Source organism: Sus scrofa, chromosome 6 (assembly GCF_054392235.1).
Source record: "Sus scrofa isolate SSC_HxYL_T2T_F1_AM1 chromosome 6, Sscrofa_HxYL_maternal_Yorkshire_Landrace_v2.0, whole genome shotgun sequence".
NCBI lineage: Eukaryota > Metazoa > Chordata > Mammalia > Artiodactyla > Suidae > Sus > Sus scrofa.
The window spans coordinates 123,651,775-123,672,911 of NC_139388.1; the positions used below are offsets into that span (position 1 = coordinate 123,651,775).

General features: G+C 40.8%; 1 protein-coding gene and 1 pseudogene across 2 annotated transcripts; one reads left to right on the top strand and one right to left on the bottom strand.

The window, feature by feature from the left end:
• Positions 1–769: 769 nt before the first annotated feature.
• ZNF24 (zinc finger protein 24) lies at positions 770–11,340 on the bottom strand. Of its 2 annotated transcripts, none has more exons than XM_021093437.2 (4): positions 10,464–11,330; positions 8,884–9,386; positions 8,496–8,643; positions 770–6,157 (listed from the first exon to the last, which is right to left on the bottom strand). In XM_021093437.2, the coding sequence occupies exons 2-4, from the start codon at positions 9,301–9,303 to the stop codon at positions 5,619–5,621; spliced, it is 1,107 nt and encodes a 368-aa protein (XP_020949096.1). In that variant the 5' UTR covers positions 9,304–9,386; positions 10,464–11,330; the 3' UTR covers positions 770–5,618.
• Positions 10,316–11,741, top strand: LOC146402804 (uncharacterized; annotated as a pseudogene).
• The last annotated feature ends 9,396 nt before the right edge of the window (positions 11,742–21,137 follow it).

The following is a 21,137-nucleotide window of genomic DNA, read 5'->3' on the forward strand; positions in this document are numbered from 1 at the left end:
TCTCACCAACGCCTAGGCTAGGCTAACTGGGTCTTCCACCATCTGGCCTCACCCTCCACCCTTACCTATTTCTAAACTCAATACCTTTCCCCTCCATGTTTTGTATCCTTTCCCCATATACTGTCCCCTTACCATTTATCATGATACAGCATGCTTTTCTTTCTTCCACTGCCATCTGAAGTTTCCACATATGAAAATAAAGGACGTAAATCCCAGAACAGTCTTGGACCTGAGGACTTCAAATTCACAGGCCTGAGAACTTTAAAGAGGGCCCCATGGAGTTCCCTGTTGGCCTAGTGGTTAAGGATACAGCACTGTCACTTCTGTAGCTTGGGTCACTGCTATGGAACAAGTTTGATCCCTGGCCCAGGAACTTTTGGATGCCGAAGGTGCAGCAAACAAAAACAAAAAACAGTAATCCCCAGTCTGAGTCCCAGGTTAATGAATCCATAGGAAGGATGGAAGAGAAATGCCAAAGACGTGATCATGTGAAAAGTTTATCATCTGACGTGATCATGTGAAAAGTTTATCATCTACAGACACTCCCAACACTAATGTCCAGTTACTGCTGAAGTTAAAATGTATGTGTGTGGTGTAGAGAGTAGAGTAAGAAATGGCAGAGGTTGACAGAGGCCAAATCATGGAAGGCCATGCTAATTTTATTCACCTATATAGCGCATAAAGTGTCTAGAATTTAAAATTACAAAGGTTTCCTACAAATAAGAAAATACAAATAACCTGTATTAATCAAGACAGAAACCCAATTCAATTATCTTAAACAAGAAAGGGACTTTATTGGCTCACAAAACGTTAAAGTCCGGAGGTAGGGCAGGCTTTAGGCACAGCTGGATCTAGGGCCTCCAGAAAAATGACATCAGAACTTAGTTCTCATTTTTTTTCTGCTAGCCTCTGAGTTTCCCCTCAGACTCTCTCCACATGGTACAAATTCAGGCTTACACAGTCCTTTGTTCATGGGATCTCTGTTGAGCCTTCTTCCTAAAAGTTCCAGCAGAAGTTCTGTTGAGGGCTTTCTTTAGCCTGGCTTGAGTTACATGCCCATTCTTTAGTCACTGTGGGTAAGGAGCTGTGGGACTCAGAAAGGTCAAGCCTGGTCACATACTCACCTACGCCACAGGGAATGGGTTCCCCACAATAAATAAGGATTCTGTTATCACAAGATGGGGAAAGAGATGCTGAACAAAGACAACATACATCCACACATAACCCAATAGTAAAGCAGGTAAAGGATCCAAACAATCCATGATAAAAATATAAATGGCCAATAAATATATGAAAATAACCTAAACCTCACCATTAGTCAGGGAAATACAAAATGATCTTTTTCTTTTTTGCCCATCAGATAAAAACTACCAAGTGTAGGTAAGGCTATATGGGGAAATGAGCACTTTCTACAGTTGGTGAAAAAGAAAGTTACGATGTCCTTTGGGAAGGCTAAGGAGGATTCTATCAGAGAGCACACATCCACTTCCTACTCCATCCTTAAGAAATATTCACATACATGCACAGAGATGTATTACTTTGGCAATGTAACAGCAAAAGAAAAAATATGGGAATTGTTAAATATGTTATTTTCATAGTACTGAATATTGTTCAAGCATTAAAGAATTGTTCTTGAGACCCCCCCCCAAAAAAAGCAAGCTTAAGAACAATACATATACATGATCTTATTTATATAAAAACATCTGTATGTGTATGTATATTCACATGGAAATTATGGAGACTAAATGAAGGTATACTAAACTGTGGGCAGTGGAATGTGACTGTAAATACTAGAGAAAAGGGTCTCTCTTCATTCTTACATTTGTATTTTTATACAATGACATGGTAGTCATTTTCACTTTCACAATTAAAAAAGAGGGGGGAAATGCAATTTACGGTAGAAAATGCAAATGGCCAATAAACCTAAGAAAAAATGTTCCTCCTTATTGACAAAGAAAAGATACATTTTTGCCTATTAGAGTGGCAAAAATATTGGAAGTTTCAGGGTAGATGGGAGTGTAAGCAAATAGGCACTCTTAACTATTGATGGAGTTGTAAAATGGTACAATCTTTTCTAACAGTATTTCTCAAAATGTTAAATGTGCACATTTTCTGACTCAAAATACCCACTTATAATTTACCCTACAGAAATATCCATACAGGCAGCAAAATATATATGGATGTTAACACTACCTTTATAACAAAAAACTGGAAATAACCAAACTACCTACCAACAGGGGTTGGTTAAATAAATTATAGCATATTGATGCAACAGATCAGTGTGTAGCCCTAAAAAGACAATGTCTACATCAAAGTGGGAGGGAGGGGAAGCAATTTTCAGTGCAGTACATGTGAAACTGGGATATGTACCTACCTCATATGGTCGCTGTGAGGATTAAGAGTTAATCCATTGTAAAGCGCTTCCAACAGTGCCTGTATCACTGACCACAAGTGTCAGCTAGAAACACATTTTTGCTTAAATATGTATATGCCTAAGTCTGGAAGAATAGCAAACCAAATAATTATTACTTCTGAGTTAAAACTGCATAAAGGAATGACCTTTTTCACTTTATGTTTCCATACTGTAGAAAAACCAACTTTTTTAAATAGCTTTTACATTTAACCATAGATAAAAGCATAAAATTTATCAATCAAGTTTTAACAGTCATCATTCATTCATTGCATGGTGAAAAAATACACATCCCTGGAGTTCACAGAAATAGGTGTAAGTTTCAGCTCTAAATGGGCACATGCAAATCACATGATCTCTAAATTTTGCTTTTCTAGTCTACAAATCTGAGATAGGTGTAGTGTCTAATTCAATGCCTGGCATGCAGATTATTTCAGAACATATAACCCTCCCTTACACAAATGCAATAGACATACTGCTAAATGATCAAGTGCCAAATGGGTGTGAATGTGAGGAGTTCAACCTCCAAGAAAACCAAAATTTAGCAGTAACAAGCAAACACACAGTGGCTACTGGACAGGAATCCGCAGTCCGCACACCATTAACAATGACTGCTTACTGGATAGCCCAACAGATGCCACTGCCTGGCAACTGCCAGATCACCACTTCATCAGAGGCTGGGCATCCCCTAGATTTGCTAACGATGATTATCTGTGTGGATATAAATTAATGTCTGGCTGAAATCATAAATCACTGAATAGTTATTCTGAATCAACTAGTCTAGTAGGAACTTAACCTGACCAGAGATGGCAAGTACAAAGACCACCACTTCCTCTTCATGTGTATAGTCAACCAGTTTTTTTGGGTCCAGCCCATTTTCCCCACAGAGCCTTCCCTTAGCTTCAGAATCCTTACTAAACAATGCACAGGTATCAAGAGATGGCAAGACAAATTCATATTTGCCAACTCTTACACTTTTCTAAGCTCTCACTTATACCAAGCATCTTTGGCATTTATGACATATGTATCACAGGGAAGATGTAAGATCTAAAAAAAGCGTGAAATTCTAGCCACCAAGAGGTTGCTCTCTTCTTACCTACTCTGATACAAGAATTCTGTTATTCCAGCAGTATTCCAAATATGCACCTCAAAACCTACTTGGAAAGAAGCCAGTTAAAATAAATAAATCAATCAACCCAAAATTGTTTTACCTTAGAGCAGAGGAATTTATAGCTTTATTGGACATTGACTTATTTCCTCTCAGCCACAAAGAGAAAAAGACCCCAACAAAAGTCCCTACATATTCTTGTATAACTTAAAATACATTATATCATTACTACATATTTATACTTCAATAAATCTTAATCTATAAAGCACATTTCTTATAATTAATTGTTATCAGAAAATCTATAAACAAGCTCCATTCCACCTCACTTCTCCACCAGCTGGCCTTGCATTTATTACTAAGCTTTTTAACAGCCTCATGCAAATCTCACCTTCCATTTTTAAATTGGATCCAAGCACCAGATGTAACCAAAATCTCTGGAACTACGAGTATTTTTATTCACATGGGTCATTTTCCACACGATTATGCCCACTATAAAAAAGCCTTTTCTCATATTCTATATTTTAACCTCCAGAGTTTTCCACTAAACAAAACCACAGTACTTGGGATTTTCAGCCAGAGTATATAATCCTACTACTACAACATATTACTTTTATACATTTTTTTAAAAAATGTGTTAAGACTTAAAAAAAAAGTTCCACCAATTCTGACAGTTAATAAACTAGTTGTTAATAACCTAGTTTTCCTCTTTAATAAACAATCCATTCAACTTACCATGTAAGTACAACCTCAATGCTACTAGATATTGATTAGTTTTTTCAGAAAGACCCACAAACCTCCAAACTGTGACAGTTATCTTGGACTCACCTCTGAAGATTGCTGGAGAGCCGGCTAGCTCTTTGAGCTGTCTTCCTTTCCCCAAATGCAACACCCTGGTAAGAGAACTATGGCTCTAGGAATCTCAGAGGTGACCTCCCCCAAGACTGCTCAGACAGGGGGAAGAGGCTAACTCACATGAAACAGCTTTGTACCAAACCCCCAAAGATTTACAGTGGAATACCTACCTAACTATGGCAGGGTTACAGTACCTAGCACAGTGCCTTGTCGGTAGAAAATGCTTAATGTAAATGGATGGCTGCTTTGTTAGCCTTGTGTTCAACCCTTTTGTACCAAAAGAATAAAATCACAAACCTGATTACTTGTTGCCTGTCAAGGATTTTTCTGTCCTCAACAAAAATAAAGGAAAAATAATAACGACTTGGATCTTCTTGTTTTCGAAAAGCCAAGACAGACCATTACTCTCGTTTACATTTGCCCTTCAACACTGCCCTTCACTACAAATTCTTCCCTAGTGTTATATTTTTACCTTCATGGTTTTACAATTGTTTATCTTTTAGACTGTCCACTTTCTAATGATACATGAGAGGACATTATTTTCATTAGTGGGATGCTTCCGAATTGTAGGTAAGATGAGCTATTTTTGAGTTCTCCTGTAGGCAGATAATCACACGTAAATTTTTGATATACTTCAACTCTTGCAACAAAGTATTTGTCAATCTTCCCCAGAATATGTGTCCCATTCACTTTTCCATGTTTTTTCACCATCAATTCTTATCTGAGTTTTAAGGCTCATTTCACTTTGAGGTTTTTGGTCATCCTTTATCTTCTATTTTTGAAAAGCATATTCAAATTAGGTGAAAGGAAACAAAGGTAAATTTGGAAAAAAGGTTTCAGTGTTCAGGTTTTATAATTCCTATGTTGCTTTTTAACACAGAAGGGAATGTATCCTTGCAAAGACATTTCAATGATCAATACAGAAATAATTTATCTGTCTAAGAAGGAATCTTCTAAGAAGGGGACAAAGGATCAGGTAGTTCATTTGGAAAAATAATAAGAATATAAACATCACATGGAAGATTTAGGCATTAATACCTGAATTAAGTTTAAAATTTCAGTTTCTAGGCAGGTATGACACCATTTCTTTCAAGATAAAATAGTAAGAGTGGGTGAAGATTTTCTACATTTCCCAGTGGATTTTCTAACAGTCTATAGGGAAACTATTAGGTATCATTTCATGTTTTTAATTTTGTCTTCATTTCAGAAGAAAAAGACCTGAGTGCTGATTTTCTTTTTTTTAACTTCTTAAACTTTCACAACATTCAGAAGTTTTTCTGCATTGTGTCTTCGCTGATGTCTAAAAAGATTTGAGCTTTGACTATAGGATTTCCCACACTGAACGCATTCATAAGGTTTCTCCCCAGTATGGATTCTCTGATGATTAATAAGCCCAGAATTCTGGCTAAAAGCTTTTCCACATTCAAGACATTTGTAAGGTTTTTCTCCAGTATGGACTCTCTGGTGTTGCACAAGGATGGAACTCCTGCTGAATGCTTTCCCACATTCAACACATCCATAGGGTTTCTCCCCACTGTGGATTCTTTGATGAAGAATAAGGGCCGAGCCCTGACTGAAGTGTTTTCCACATTCATCACATATATGTTGTTTCTTTCGGGAGGGATTTCTCTTTCTTTCAAACCTGCCCTTGGGGAAACAGGCTTCTCCATACTTAAAAATCTGCGAAACACCTATATTGAGAGTGCCAGGAGCTTCATGAGATTCTACTGCTGAAGGAATCTCCTGCTTTGGAGCAAGTGCTCCATTTTCAGTCCTAGCATCATCATCTGAAATAAACAGAAAATGTAAATATCACTCATTTCCTATTCTGGGAGCAAAGAAACCTGAAGAAAAATTTTTTAAAAATGAACTAGAAGTACATGGCTTGCATATGTCTAGAAACAGCACTCCGAAAACTGATAAGGTTGCCTACTCTCAAAAAAGAATTTAATGAAGTGAGAACATAACATATGAGGGGATAAAAAGTTACGTACTAATAAAAGAGGTAATACAAGCAAGTTATTTATACAGTGATAGTCGGAAACCAAAGGGCAGAAAAGCAGCAGATTCTAAGACTGTTGGAGAGACAGTCAAAGTGATGCAGCTAGATCTGGAGAAAAACAAAACTGGCCATTAGGAAATCATTTTAATATTCTTTTGCTCTAAAAAAAATGGAGAAATTATATCAAAATATAATGGTGTAAATAATAACCAATCTGTCATAAAGTGATTATTTCTGAAATGAGCAAAACAAAACACTTCACAGCCAAGATTATACTAAAAGGAGAATATAGGAAGGGTCCTGTCAAGAAGAAGCTGAAGGTAAGCTGGGAGCATCCTATGTTAATTCAGGACAAGACAGGTACGAATTCAATGCACCTTTAATAACCAAATGTCTTCCTGTAAAAGCAGCTTGCCAAATTTGGTATTTGCCATGTACTCAAGATGAACTATTACTTCTAGGCCTCAGCTAGTTGTGTCCAGTGAAAGAACAGCCTAAATTACCACCCTGAGGTACCATCACCACCTGTAGGCAGGCACTGGTATGACTTTCCTGAAACTTCAAGCTTTGAAGAATAAACAGTTACTAAAGGGTGAGCAGCAATGCTCAGAAAAGTTGTCAACAGTAAGCAAGTCTATAATAAATGATTAGGAAAGGGACGATCAGGGGCCCAGGAACTTCGGCATGCTGCTTAGGGTGGCAAAAAAAAAGAAAGGGAGGAAGGGAGGGAGGGAGAAAAGGATAGTCAGGAAAGAAGGCTGAGAGAGACAATGAGGAGTTACAGGGAATTAGTGAGGTCTGAAGACCTTGAATGGAGGTCTTCAGAGAGAGAATTGCGCTCCCAAGTGTGGTAGAGACCAGACAGCTAAAGCGAGGCTATTTAAAAAGAGGTGGGAATTATTATTACTATTATTTTAAATGGCCACATCTGCAGATATGGAAATTCTCCGGCTAAGGATCAAATCACAACCACAACTGCAACTGCCGGCCTACACCACAGCCAAGGCAACGCTGGATCCTTAATCCACTGAGTGAGGCCAGGGATAAAACCTGCATCCTCGAGGATATTAGTTGGCTTCTTCACCAAATGAGCCATAAATGAAACTGGGAATTTTTCTCAAGTTCAGGCAGGGGAGAAGTTTTCCACCTAGGAAGATGCCACCTCCAACATCCAAGGAGAGCAATGCCTAAACTAGACTGCACAGAAGAATGTCCCATAGAAGATGTAAAACTGCAGATTCTCAGCAAACTTCAGCCCCACCTCAGAAGTTCTGATTCCCAAGCACTGTGCCCCTCGGAGATGAGCCTGCTCAGAGCTCACTCTGAGGCATGCTAGCATTGTCTCCTCAGGGAATGATTCCCAAATAGTTTCAAACAAAATTTCATTTTAATTTATGTAATTATGAAAAAGAAATCCAGCAGTTTTAGGAATATATGGGGTTGTGTCAAAAATAAATAAGTACGTGGCATTAACTGCCAAGATATTGGGAAAGACTAGCCTCGACGAATTATGACCTTTCTATTTAATTTTTCTGTACTTAAAGCATATTATAGCTGGAAGGCAATTTTTCGTTTAAATATTTAGAACAGGTGAAGAATTCTACCCAGGCATCATTTCTACAAAAGAAGCTTCTTAGGGGAAAAAAAATGACTCCAGATAGGATTTGGGGGAAAAAAAACCCAAAAACTAAAAATTCAGAAAAAAACCTTAGTGATAAACAACAAACCAAAAAATTAGATTTGAAGAAGTTATCAGGAGGACTAGGCAGGAGAGTGAAAGGATGTGAAACAGACGGCAAAAAAAAGCAATACTGCATGCAAAATGGAAAGATCTGGTCTACAGGTGGGTGCTGGCTCAGAGTAAGGCAAATGTTAGCCTGAAATGGGCGGGTCTTCAAAGAAACAGGGAGAAGAGAAAAAGGCTGATGATGATGTTAATGTTGAGGAATTAAAGACTAAGGTAAGAAAACCAACTGCTATTAGAAAAGAATCAGTCCTATAGTGTGTCTATGTCTAAACCATCAGGTTAAGGTGATTATCCTCCCATCCCCATAAGAATAAGCAGAGTTCTGGACCAAAGGCCCCACTCCCTTTCACCCTCCAGCCCACAAGGAGGTCCTCACCACAGTGCCTTAAGGAGTGGAGCTCCCAGGATGCCCACTTGAGCTGGTTTTCCACAGCATCAAGCTCAGAACTTGGTAATCCCTGAGCTTCTTCTTGAGATACAATCTCCTCTACTAGCACGTCCCGTTTTCGTCGCCGAAGAGAAACCTGGAAATAACAGGACTGGTTCAAATGAGAAGGAATCTGTTGAGAATCAAAAACACACACACAAAAGCAACCACACGAAACATATGCTGCAGAGGCCTAGATGACAAAGCAGCATAAATAATGGGGGGCGGGTGGAGGCATAAACAGAATTCTAACTTAGCTGAGTGGCATTAAATCAGCAGCTGCGCCTACTGCCATGTCAGGGCTCCTGACCCAGGAATGCAACACAAGCGGGCTTACCGGCTGTCCAGGGTCATCTAGCTCACTCTCTAAATCCTCTAGAACGGTCACTGCCTCCTCTCCATTCTCTGGATGATGCTCTCGAACCCAAGTCTGTAGCTCCTTGGGCAGGATGGCAACAAACTGCTCCAGTACTACCAGCTCCAAGATTTGTTCTTTTGTGTGTGTCTCTGGCCTGAGCCATAGACGGCAAAGTTCTCGAAGCTGGCTCACAGCTTCACGGGGCCCAGGTGAATCCTGGTATCCAAACTGCCTGAATCGCTGTCGGAAAACCTCCGGGTCAGGGAGGTGGTTCCAAGGGATACTTGACCCCTCTTCGCCATCAGGATCCTCCTCCAACTTCACCCTCAGAATTTTTTCCTCTTCATCTGGAGTTGGGATGATAAGTATTGAATCTTCTTCCACTGACTGTGCAGACATCCTGATTTATAATACTCCAAGAAAAGACAATCAAGGTAGGAGACAGGCCTCAGGGAAATACCCTGTTTTCTTCACAGGCACTCCTGAGGCACAAGAAATAAAAACAATATAAATGACCAAATATCCTAAGAATCTGAACATACACTGATAGAAGAAAAGAAAATGTATTTTTACTAGATTAAACATGCCAATCAATAGCCTACAACAGAAGTGCCAGTTCACTGCTAAATCTGGCCCACTGCCTATTTTTCAATAATGCTTGCACTGAGAATAGTTTTCACATTTTTATATGGTTGAAAAAATCAAAAGAACACTTCACGTCAGGTGAAAATTGATAGAAATGAAAGTGTCTGTCTCCATAAATAATTTTACTTATTTGTTCACTATTGATGCTACAACAGCGTGACTACTGTACTCTACTCAATAGAGTTGAGTAGTTGCAATAAATGCTACATGTCATGAAAAACTTAATATTTACCATCTGGCCCTTTTGAGAGAAGTATGCCAATCTATGTCTACAAAACTTGCCTATCTCGGTGTTATCTTAATGGAACACATTATTTGCAATTCAATACCGGTGTAACCTGACACACCTGAGTCACCTCAAAAGGAGGGGTATCTTTTTTAGCACCTGCTTAAAAAATTTTGACAATTTTTTTTTTTCAGGGCTAAGAAATAGTTTTAAAATGTTTAAGAACTCCCTGGACTAAAATATACATGAAAAAAATATTCACCTGCTCAATAACAGATACATGATGTTGAAAAAAACCACTAGGTGCCATAAAATTCAAATATTATTCAGTCACCCGAGACACCATAAGTACCTTTCAATTTGTAATGTGGGCATTAATCATAGCAAATTCTATGAAGAAAAGGGACTCTCATAACACCTTGACTTCCCACAGTGGCGCAGACTCTAATCCTTACACCGGATGACTCACAATCTCCCCAGCTTCTACCTTCAGGGAAACCTTGGGCTATTTCTGATCCTTTCCTTAGTATTTGCACAGTCATGCCTATGCCATTGTTTAAAACACCTACTGGGAACAAGCCATGCAGTTACTCAATATTATCTATTCAGGGCCCGGAATCTGAAAGTCAGTAACTGCCCAAAACTTCCTGTAAACCTATCAAGTCCAGGTATCAGAAAAAAATCTTACCAAGTAATATACATACAGGTTTGTTTAAGCACTCTGGAGTGTGGCGGCCTTATAAACAAGGTTTAGCCAACAGTATTCGTTTGTTCCTATTCCAAAACCCTACCTTACCATTGGCTCAAACACTCTAGAAAAATAAAATTTCTCTCCCTTTTACGTTTTCATACAGCACCCTGCCGATGGGACGTGAGGAGGTGCGGGGAATGCGAACCCGCAGTCCCAACCAGGTTTGCGCAGGGAGTCCTGTCCCACGCGACCTTCCCACTCACTCAGCGGAGTGCCGTGGCGAACCCAGCCCCCACCAGACCACTTCAGCCCCTCTTCTCTCCACACTCCCGGCTGCGGCTTTCGGAAGACCAGAGGCCACCTAGCCTCAACAGCGCCGGAGTCACGGCACTTCCGCCCGAGGCCGGCCAAACTACAAGTCCCGGCAGCCACGGCGGAGGACCGCCCACCCCCCTCCACCCGAAAAGAATCCCAGAACCCTCCGCGAGATGCCAGGGCCTCGAAATAGAACAAAACCGGCCGATGGGGGAGGGGGGAAGGCGGGGGTCGCGGAAGGCACAAGGAAGGGAGGACTCTCCAAGGGTGCCGAAAGCCCTATCTGGCTTTCTGTCTATCCCTCCATGTCCCCCAGCTGCTGGGCGCTGAGACCGTGGCCTGTCCCCCGCGCCTCCCGGGAAGCCAAGGAAGGTCGCCGCCAAGCTTTTTCGCTAACTCTTGCCAAGCGGACCACAGCCTCTAGCCCAGCCTCCCTCGCACGCTCTTCCCCCCTCTCTCGCGCAAACCTCAAGCTCGGGAACTGCAACCGCTTCGCTGTCCACGGCCGACGCAGAAACGCCGCCGCTCACAAGCCGTTTCCCAGAAGCCCCCGGCGCAGACTGCTTCCGGTCTGTGGGCCCCAGGAGGCGGGGGGTAGGCGAAGCCCCGCGTTGCCATAGAGATGCGCTCCGGGCTGGGGGAAGGGCTGTCCAACTACAATGACCGCTTTGAGGCTGCGCTTGGCCTCACGCCTCTCTCCCCTGGTTAGCCCAGCCTTCTGTGTTCCCCTTAAAAGACCAGGAAAGGAAAGAAAAAATTCTGCCACTAATGTAGTCTTTACGGTGTCATAAGTCTTTTCACATGCATTATCTCATGTGATCTTCACAGTAATCCGCTGAAAGAAGTAACAAAAGCTAATATTTATGTGTGCTAACCACGTTGTACCAGGTTCTGTCACCGTGGTTTACATGTGTTGTAATTTAATTTTCGTGAAAACCCTATGATGTAAGAACTTTTATTATCCCCATTTCACAGCTGAGGTAATTGAGGCTCAAGTAAATAGCTTGCGGAGAATACATAACTAGTAAGTACAAAGCAAGATTTGAAGCCAAGGCATGACTCTAACCTTCGGCTACCACTTGCTGTGCTATAGAGCTTTATTATGACTAATTAATTTGTCAGGGAAACAAGATGAGACTCTTAATCAAGAGCTTTGGCAATGATCGCAGAGTGAATTTGCAGAATGCATGGTTATCTTCTGACTTTAGGCTTGACATTTCATACTACAAAACAGCTGCCAAAGTGATTTAAAAACATAAATCAGACCACTTAATGCCCCTACTTAAAGGCCTTCAGTGGATCCCTACTGCATTAATTATGACATTAAAAACTGCTTACATTGGCCTGTAAGGCCCCCTGTGGTTTTTCCCTGCCCCCACCTTACCCCCACACCCCAGCTCTTAGCCTTGTTGTGGCTGGCAATCGTCAGCCTTCCTGACCATTTCTTCCTCCTGGAAGCCTTCTCACGCTCATAGCACTGGGTAGAAGTGATCTTATGTATTCATTTCACTGGTTTTTGTTTTATTTCGTTTTGTTTGTAAGTCCCATAAGGGCAGGGACCTTGCCTGTCTTGTTCACCACAGTATTCCCATGTAGTCCCGGGATGCTGACTGCCTGGTACATAGAGAACTCAATAAATATTTGTTGAATAAATGAATGAAATGTGGGCTGGTCACATTGCTGCCTTTGCTAGGTCACATGTCCAGCATCAGGAACCTCACAAAAGAGCCCTGTTGTTTAAGGTCTATGTTAGAAGTACAGGTCCAGCCTTCCAGCAGCCTTCCAAGATCTTCAGGCTTCAGCTTTCTGCCTCTTTCAGAGTGCCCTTTGCAAAGTGCCCTTAGGCTCTGCTGAATTCATGAATGAGAGCGCAAGTGAGTCAGCTGATGATCCCATAGCACTACTTTACTCTCTGACCAGGATTTTGCCTCCCCAGAACACCTGCTACTTCTGATGGCCCTTCTTCTCTTTCTTTTTTAGGAGGTTTCTGAAATCCAGACTTTTTTTTTTTTCTCTTTTCTACTTGGCTACTACCACCAACCTGCTTGGCTGCTCTTCCCAACCTTTCCGTCTTTTGTGACTCTAAAAGCTAGCTCAAGGCATTTTTGTTTTGCTTTAAGAGGTTTTTTAACATCTAATTAATGTTGGAAAACAAAAAATATACACATCAAACAGACATATCTGGGGAGGTTAAAAATGCAAGATTTTACGAAACTCTTTGCCTGGTGTTCATTCTGTCACTTTTAATTTTTTTCTGAGAGAGTAAATGGAAACCACCATGAAGTTTTCCTCTCTAATTTGCTCGTTTGAGGGCCGGGACTGCCAACACCCACTTTGAAACACCATCCTTCTGAGCCCTACTAGGTGAGCTCTTTCCTGAATGGTGACCTCTGTTGCTATCTTAAAGATATAGTCAAGATAGAGCATCATGTTCCTCTGGGCAACCTGAATGTAGGGAAAACCTCCGTGCCAGTGCCTGCTGACCTTGCACATATCCACAGAGGCCACAGAGACAATGCTTGAGCAGCAGCTGCTTTGAGTCTTGGCAGAAAACCCTGTGATCCTCCTGAAAAAGGAGAGGCTCCTGATGAGCTGTTACAAGGCCATTTGCCACTCAGCTCCCTGTCTTCCCAGGAGGCTGTCGTGGAACCATTGCTCCTGGCTTCCCCAGGTTGTGATGAGGCTTTCTGCCTCACCTGCCTGGAGTCCAGCTGCAGACTATATAAAGGCTTAGATGCAGTGGCATTCGCACCTCAGCAACAAGGGGTTTTACAGCTCGGGTTGAAAAGAGCAAAACCCTGTGGTCTGTTCCCCCCTCCTCCTCATGTTCTCTGCCTGCCTTTTGTCTGTAGAAAAATTTTTGTCATGTAATAAGTTTAATCAGAAAAGCGAAAAAATACGGAAGCAAAGGAAAACAGTCAAATAAGACCAAATAATAACTAAGCAAAGGCAAGGACTTTTAGTTCCTCTTCAAGGGCTGCAGATCCTGGGCCATATCCTGTGAGCTGCCTTTTAGATACTGAAACCCCCACCAGGTGGAAGAGGTTAACTACCAGATGATGCTGCTGAAATTCAGCCTCTGTGTCCCCGTGCCGAATTGAACTGCAGAGTTTTGGGTAAAGGGGGGAAAGATAGCTTTTATCATTTTGCCAGGCAAAGGAGGCCAAGGCAAGCTAATGTGTTAAAGACTGTGCCCTCCATTGGGAAGAGTTGAGAGGAGTTTTATAGTAAAAAGGAGAAAAACAGGTTTTCAGATAGGAATTAGTATTTGGACAAACATGCATTCTTCTTTCTTTGGGGGAATCTTAGTCATCAAAGATGAACTCAGGAGATCTCAGCATGATCACGATGGGTGAATAACAGTAGTTGCGAAAAAGGTATATTGATCAGAGATTAGAACAAACTAGGAAAGTTCTTGAAAAACATCATGTGCTACTAATCTTTAACCCACAGACATTATGTACAGGGTGCCAAATCTTTACTTATGGGTGTTTGTGTTTAGGGAGCAAATAAGCCAGGGAGAAGGAAAAGGAAGGATTCTAAGCTCTTCAATTTTAGTATTTATTTCTGAAAGAAGCATAAGGAATATAACTTTTTTTTCTCTTAGGTGTATAAGATGTCTATATTATAATGTGTATCGCTAGAGAGGGAACCAATAATAATCTCTTTTTTTTTCTTTTTTTGTCTTTTTAGGGCCGCACCTGCAGCATATGGAGGTTCCCAGGCTAGGGGGCGAATTGGAGTTGTAGCTGCTGGCCTACATCATAGCCATGGCAATGCCAGATATGAGCCACGTCTGTGACCTACACGACAGCTCATGGCAACGCCTGATCCTTAACCCATTGATGGAGGCCAGGGATCAAACCTCCTCATGGATGCTAGTCCAATTCATTTCCACTGAGCGGTGACAGAAACTCCCTAATAATCTAACTCTTAAAAGGGCTCATTGTTTCTTTACCAGCCAAACCTTTTAACCTTGACTTGAAAGCATCTCATCCATTCATTAATAGTAAAAATCAAAATAAACAAACATATCAAAAAAACCCAAACATGATTAAAATGAAGTCATGATTCCTTCTTTTAACATTACTATCTTGTTTAGGAGATAGACAAGGAAACAAGTTTATAAGACAATGTAGAAATGCTACAGAAAAAAGAGCTTAAGAATATTGGCAGGGGGAGTTCCCATCGTGGCGCAGTGGTTAATGAATCTGACTAGGAACCATGAGGTTGCAGGTTCGATCCCTGCCCTTGCTCAGTGGGTTAAGGATCCGGCGTTGCTGTGAGCTGTGACGTAGGTCGCAGACGTGGCTTGGATCCCGCGTTGCTGTGGCTCTGGCGTAGGCCGGAGGCTATAGCTCCGATTCGACCCCTAGCCTGGGAACCTCCATATGCCGCGGGAGCGGCCCAAGAAATGGCAAAAAGACAAATAAATAAATAAATAAACAAAACAAAATAAAATAAAAATGAGTTAAATAGTAAATTAAAAAAAAAAAAGAATATTGGCAGGGGAACCTAAATGAATTAGTATGCTGAGGGAGAAGGGAGGCAGTCTGAAATGCAGGAGTGAAATAAGAAGTTTTCATACTGGAACAAAAACACAGACCTTCAGATTTGGTGTTACCATATTTCATCCCCAAACAATATTTTCTTGGAGTTTCTCTAACAATTATTTTGGAGCTCTCATTCCTTCCCCTCAGCTCAAAAGTATCTCCCTCTGGGCACTTAAAATACACTGGCTAGGGAGTTTCTACTGTGACACAGTGGGTTAAGAATTTGACTACAGCAGCTTGGGTCCTTGTGGAGGTACAGGTTCAGTCCCTGGACTGAGAACTTCCATATGCTGTGGGCGTGGCCATAAAAATTCTTTTTAAAAAGTTTCCTTGGAGTTCCCATCATGGCTTAGTGGTTAACGAACCCAACTAGTAACCATGAGGTTGCAGGTTCGATTCCTGGCCTCGCTCAGTGGGCTAAGGATCTGGCATTGCCATGACTTGTGGTATACGTTGCAGACATGGCTGTGGCATAGGCCAGCAGCTCTAGCTCCATTGCAGCCCCTAGCCTGGGAATCTCCACATGCCATGGGTGTGGCCCTAAAAAGACAAAAGACAAAAAAAAAAAAAAATAATAATAATAATAATAAAATAAGTTTCCTTTTAAAAAATACACTGATGGAGTTCCTACTGTGGCTCATAGGTTAAGAACCTGAGTAGTATCCATGAGGATGTGGGTTTGATCCCTGGCCTTACTCCAACTCGATCCCTAGCCTGGGAACTTCCATATGCTGCAGGTACAGCCCAAAAAAACCACCCCCAAAACAGAAAGAACCCCACAACCCCCTCTGGTTAAATATTCCATTTTAGCTAATAAATATATAGTACCAGGAATCTTTTCATTGCAAGTGACTAAAAAGCTAACTGTGGCAGCCACTATTAGCTTCTTACATAAGGCACTCCCCCTTACTCCTAATACATCCCTCGTTTTTTTGGATTTGGGGGTGCCAACACTGTGCCCAGCCATAGGTAATCTGTGATTGAACTGAGCAATCCATGACTACCTGCTTTTTTTTGCCAGGTACTCACTTGGCCTCCTTAGCAGTTAGGAATGGCCATACGCTTCAGTTCTGTTCAATGAGATATAAGGGAAAGTAGTTCGTGTCTTTTAAGAAATTTATCCAATTCATCTAAGTTGTCAGATGCATTAGCATAAAGTTCATAATATTTCCTTAATATCCTGTTTTTAGGATCAGTAGTGGTGTCCCTTATTTCATTCCTGAAATTGGTACTCTGGTTTCTTATCAGTTTTGCTTGAAGATTATCAATTTTATTAATTTTCAAAGAAACAACTTTTGAGGTATTTGATCTCTTATTTCGTTTTCTGCTTCATGGAGTTCTGCTCTTTTTTAAAGATACTCACATATGGTAAAATTAGTTCTGTTTTTGGCATACAGCGCTATGAGTTTTAACACATGTATAGATTGTGAAACTACAACCAAAATCATGATACAGGATATTGCTACCATTCCGCAAAACTCCCTCAAGGTGTACTCACAATTTTCCTACATTCCTAACCCATGGCAACCACTGATTTATTATCCATCGAAATAGTTTTGACTTTCACAGAATGTAATGTAAATGGAATCATAAAATATTTAATGTTTTACATACCTTTCATTAAGTGTAATGCCTTGAGATTTGTGAACTGAAGTTTGGCCCTTGCCATCAGACTGTGTGGATTAAGTCATGAGCCACTATAGCTGCTGACTCCCAGTACCCCCTGGGCAGACCTCAAGGTGAAAATCAGGAGTGAAGCACTCTGTGCTCTGGGAAAACAAGAAGAAAGCATCTTTTTTTTTTTTTTTTTTTGTCTTTTTGCCATTTCTTGGGCCGCTCCCGCGGCATGTGGAGGTTCCCAGGCTAGGGGTCTAATCGGAGCTGTAGCTGCCAGCCTATGCCAGAGCCACAGCAACATGGGATCCAAGCCGCATCTGCGACCTACACCACAGCTCACCGCAATGCCCGGTCCCTAACCCACTGAGGAAGGCCAGGGATCGAACCCACAACCTCATGGTTCCTAGCCGGATTCGTTAACCACTATGCCATGACGGGAACTCCAGAACGTGTCTTTATATAGACATTTTTAGAAGATTCTGTGTGCCCAATTCTTGTATCTCCTCATATCTAGAAAAACACTAAAATCCTTTATGATAATGTCTGCTCCTTGTGACTAGTAGTAACCTTCAGGAGATCAGCAACAAACTTTTGAAAAATGTGTGTATGGCTATATAAACCTCCCCTTCACCTTTATCATATCCTGATAGTCCCCCTCTCCTCTTTGGGCGGTATTTCAGAGCTACCAGATATCTGAAACACTGTGCCCGGGCTGTAATTAAGGATAAAACAAAGAAGGTCACAGTCATCTGCGAATGCAGTCACCTCCAAGGGTGAGAGTTGGTGTGTCCAGCAGGCTGTGAAAACTCAGGATACAGGCCCTGAGAGCAGAGGTGCATATCAAAGGAATGATTTCAGTGAGCCCGGCCTCTTTTGTTCCTGCTACCTGCCCTTTGTTGCAAAAATAGCTATAGATCCTAGCTTCTCCGTTACCTCCTCAGAGTGGGTTTTCAGGGCTGAGATGCTGTCTTTTGGGCTTAAGTCCTAATTTTGCCCCAAATACAACTTAACGCTCACCTTTTAGGTTGTGCGGTTTGTTTTTTTTTTTTTAAGTCAACAGATTCATCTATGCTGTTGCATGTCTCAATAGTGCATTTCATTTTATTGCTGAATCTAAAGTAGTATTTTACTGTAAGTAACAGTTTGTATATCCACACAACCATTGAAGGACTTTTGGGTTGATTCCAGATTTGGGTGATTATGAATAGAACTACTATAAATACTAATGGACAGGCTTTTGTGTGACCATAAATTTTCATCTCTTTAGAGTAAATATTTAGAAATGGAATTGCTGAATCATAGAGTATTATAGACTGAATGTTTGTGCCTGCCTCCCAAACTCACACTGAAGCTATAACCCCCAATGTGACTGAATTTGAAGATGGGCCTTTTGGGAGATAATTAGGTTTAGATATGGTCAGGTTTAGAGTGGGGCCTCCATAATGGGATTAGTTCCCTTACAAGAGGAAACACAGAGGAGTTCCCATAGCGGCGTGGTGGAAACAAATCTGACTAGGAACCATGAGGTGCAGGTTTGATCCCTAGCCTTGCTCAGTGCGTTAAGGATCTGGCATTGCCGTGAGCTGTGGCTCCGGTCCCACATTGCTGTGGCTCTGGCATAGGCTGGCAGCAACAGCTCCTATTGGACCCCTAGCCTGGGAACCTCCATATGCTGCAGGCACAGGCCTAAAAAGACAAAAAAAAAAAAAAAAGAAGAAGAAGAAACACAGAGAGCTTGCTTTCTCTCTCTCTACTACACGCAAGGACAAGGGAAGAGGGTGGCCACCTACAAGTCAGGAAGAGAGCCCTCATGCAGGAGCCAAATCAGCTGACATCTTGATCTTGGACTTCTCAAGCTTGAGAATTATAACTAAATTCCTGATAGTTAATCCACCCAGTCTATGCTATTTTGTTATAGCACCTGGAGATGACTAATACATATGATCTTTTTGTTTTGTTTTGTTTTTTTAGGGCCACACTAGTGGCATATGGAAGTTCCCAGGGTAGGGGTCAAATCAGAGCTACAGCTTCCGGCCACAGCCACAGCCCACAGCAATGTGGGACCCGAGCCAAATCTTCGACCTACACCACAGTTCATGGCAATGCTGGATCCCCAACCTACTGAGTGGGGCCAGGGATTGAGCCCACATTGTCATGGATACTAATCAGATTCATTTCTGCTGCACCACAATAGGAAATCCCTGATCTTTTTTGTTTGTTTGAATAAATTGAATTTTAAAAATTGAAAAAAAAGAAAGAAATATTGAGCCAAAATCAATATATGGTACATAAAATATGAATCTGGAAAAATAACTATTAAAAATTATATCTATCTATATCTATCTTTTTCTATATTCTCTTAATTGTGTGTTTCACAGAGAAAAGTGTTTAATTCTGATGAACTTCAATTTATCCATTTTTTTATTAATTTATTTTTTTCCCACTGTACAGCAAGGGGATCAAGTTATCCTACATGTATACATTTTTCCCCCACCCTTTGTTCTGTTGCAATATGAGTGTCTAAACATAGTTCTCAATGCTACTCAGTAGGATCTCCTTGTAAATCTATAATTTATCCATTTTTAAATGGTGTGGCTAGTGCTTTAGTCAAAGCTAAGAATACCTAACACCAGAACATGAAATTTCCCTCAAGTTTTTTTCCTAAGAGTTTTATATTTTTACATTTAATATTATAAGTATAGTTTATATTGCTTTTTTTTTTTGTCTTTTTAGGGCAGCACCAATGGCATAGGAGGTTCTCAGGCTAGGGGTCCAATCAGAGCTGTAGCTGCTGGCCCTACACCACAGCCACAGCAACACAAGATCCGAGCTACATCTGCGACCTATACCACAGCTCACGGCAATGCCAGATCCTTAACCCACGGAGCAAGGCCAGGGATTGAACCAGCAACCTCATGATTCCTAGTCAGATTTGTTAACCACTGCGCCACGATGGGAACTCCAATGTTACATTATTTTTATATAAGGTATGTATCAATTATAGGTTGGGTGTTTGTGTGTTTGTGTGTGTTTTCATTAGATGTCCAATCCTTTTATTTGATAAAAAGTTTGTTTTCATTGAATTGCCTTTGTATCTCTCTAAAAAAAAAAAAAAATCAATTGGCCATATTTGTAAGGCTCTGTTTCTGAACTCTCTAATCTGTTACATTGATCTATATGTCTATCTCAATACCACATTCTTGATTACTATAGCTTCATAATAATTATTTAAAATCTGATAGCATAACTATTCCAACTTTGTTTCAAAGTTATTTTAGCTATATAGTTCATTTAGCATTCCATGTGATTTTAAAATTAGCTCACCTGCATCTACAAAAAATATCCTACTGGAATTCTGTCAGAATTAGATTAAATCTATTGATCAATTTATGTTAATCATATTGAGTCTACTAATCCATGAATACACATTATATCTTTCCATTCAATTTTTTTTTATTTTATTCATCAAGATTTTATAGATTTCAGTGTGCAGATCCTGCCCATGTTTTGTTCTATGTATTTCTGAGCACTAACTGGTTTTTTTTTGGAACTATTTAAAATGATATTTTACATATCATTGTTCACTGCCGTATTTATAAATATAATTGATTTTAGGGTATTGACTTATATCCTGCAATCTTGATAAATTACTGTATTAGTCAAGGTTCTCCAGTGAAACAGAACCAATAGGATATCTATCGATCTATCAATCAAGGATTTATTATAGGTATTGACTTACAGTTATGGAGGCTGAGAAGTCCCACAATCTTCTGTCTATAAGCTGGGGAATCAGGAAAATTGGAGATGTAACTCAGCCTGGCTGATGTTCGAGAGGCAGGAGAAAATGAATGTCTGAGTTCAAGCAGAGTGAGCAAATATGCCCAAAATGTGTATATTTTTTTAACCAAGGATAAACCTCAGGGAGTTCCTGCTGTGGTGCAGCAGAAACAAATCCAACTAGTAACCATGAGGTTGCAGGTTCTATCCCTGGCCTCACTCAGTTGGTTAAGGTCTGGCATTGCCGTGAACTGTGATGTTGGTCTCAGATGCAGCTTGGATCCTGCATTGCTGTGGCTGTGGTGTAGGCTGGCAGCTATGGCTCTGATTTGATTGACCCCTAGCCTGGAAACTTCCATAAGCCATGGGTGCAGCCCTAAAAAAACCAAAAAAAAAAAGAAAAGAAAAA

Excerpts from the sequence above, each read along its gene's own strand:
- ZNF24 (XM_021093437.2), bottom strand. The coding sequence starts at position 9,303 with ATGTCTGCACAGTCAGTGGAAGAAGATTCAATACTTATCATCCCAACT. Across the intron at positions 8,644-8,883 it reads TAGATGACCCTGGACAGCCG|GTTTCTCTTCGGCGACGAAA; the intron begins GTAAGCCCGCTT and ends TGTTATTTCCAG. Across the intron at positions 6,158-8,495 it reads CCACTCCTTAAGGCACTGTG|ATGATGATGCTAGGACTGAA; the intron begins GTGAGGACCTCC and ends TGTTTATTTCAG.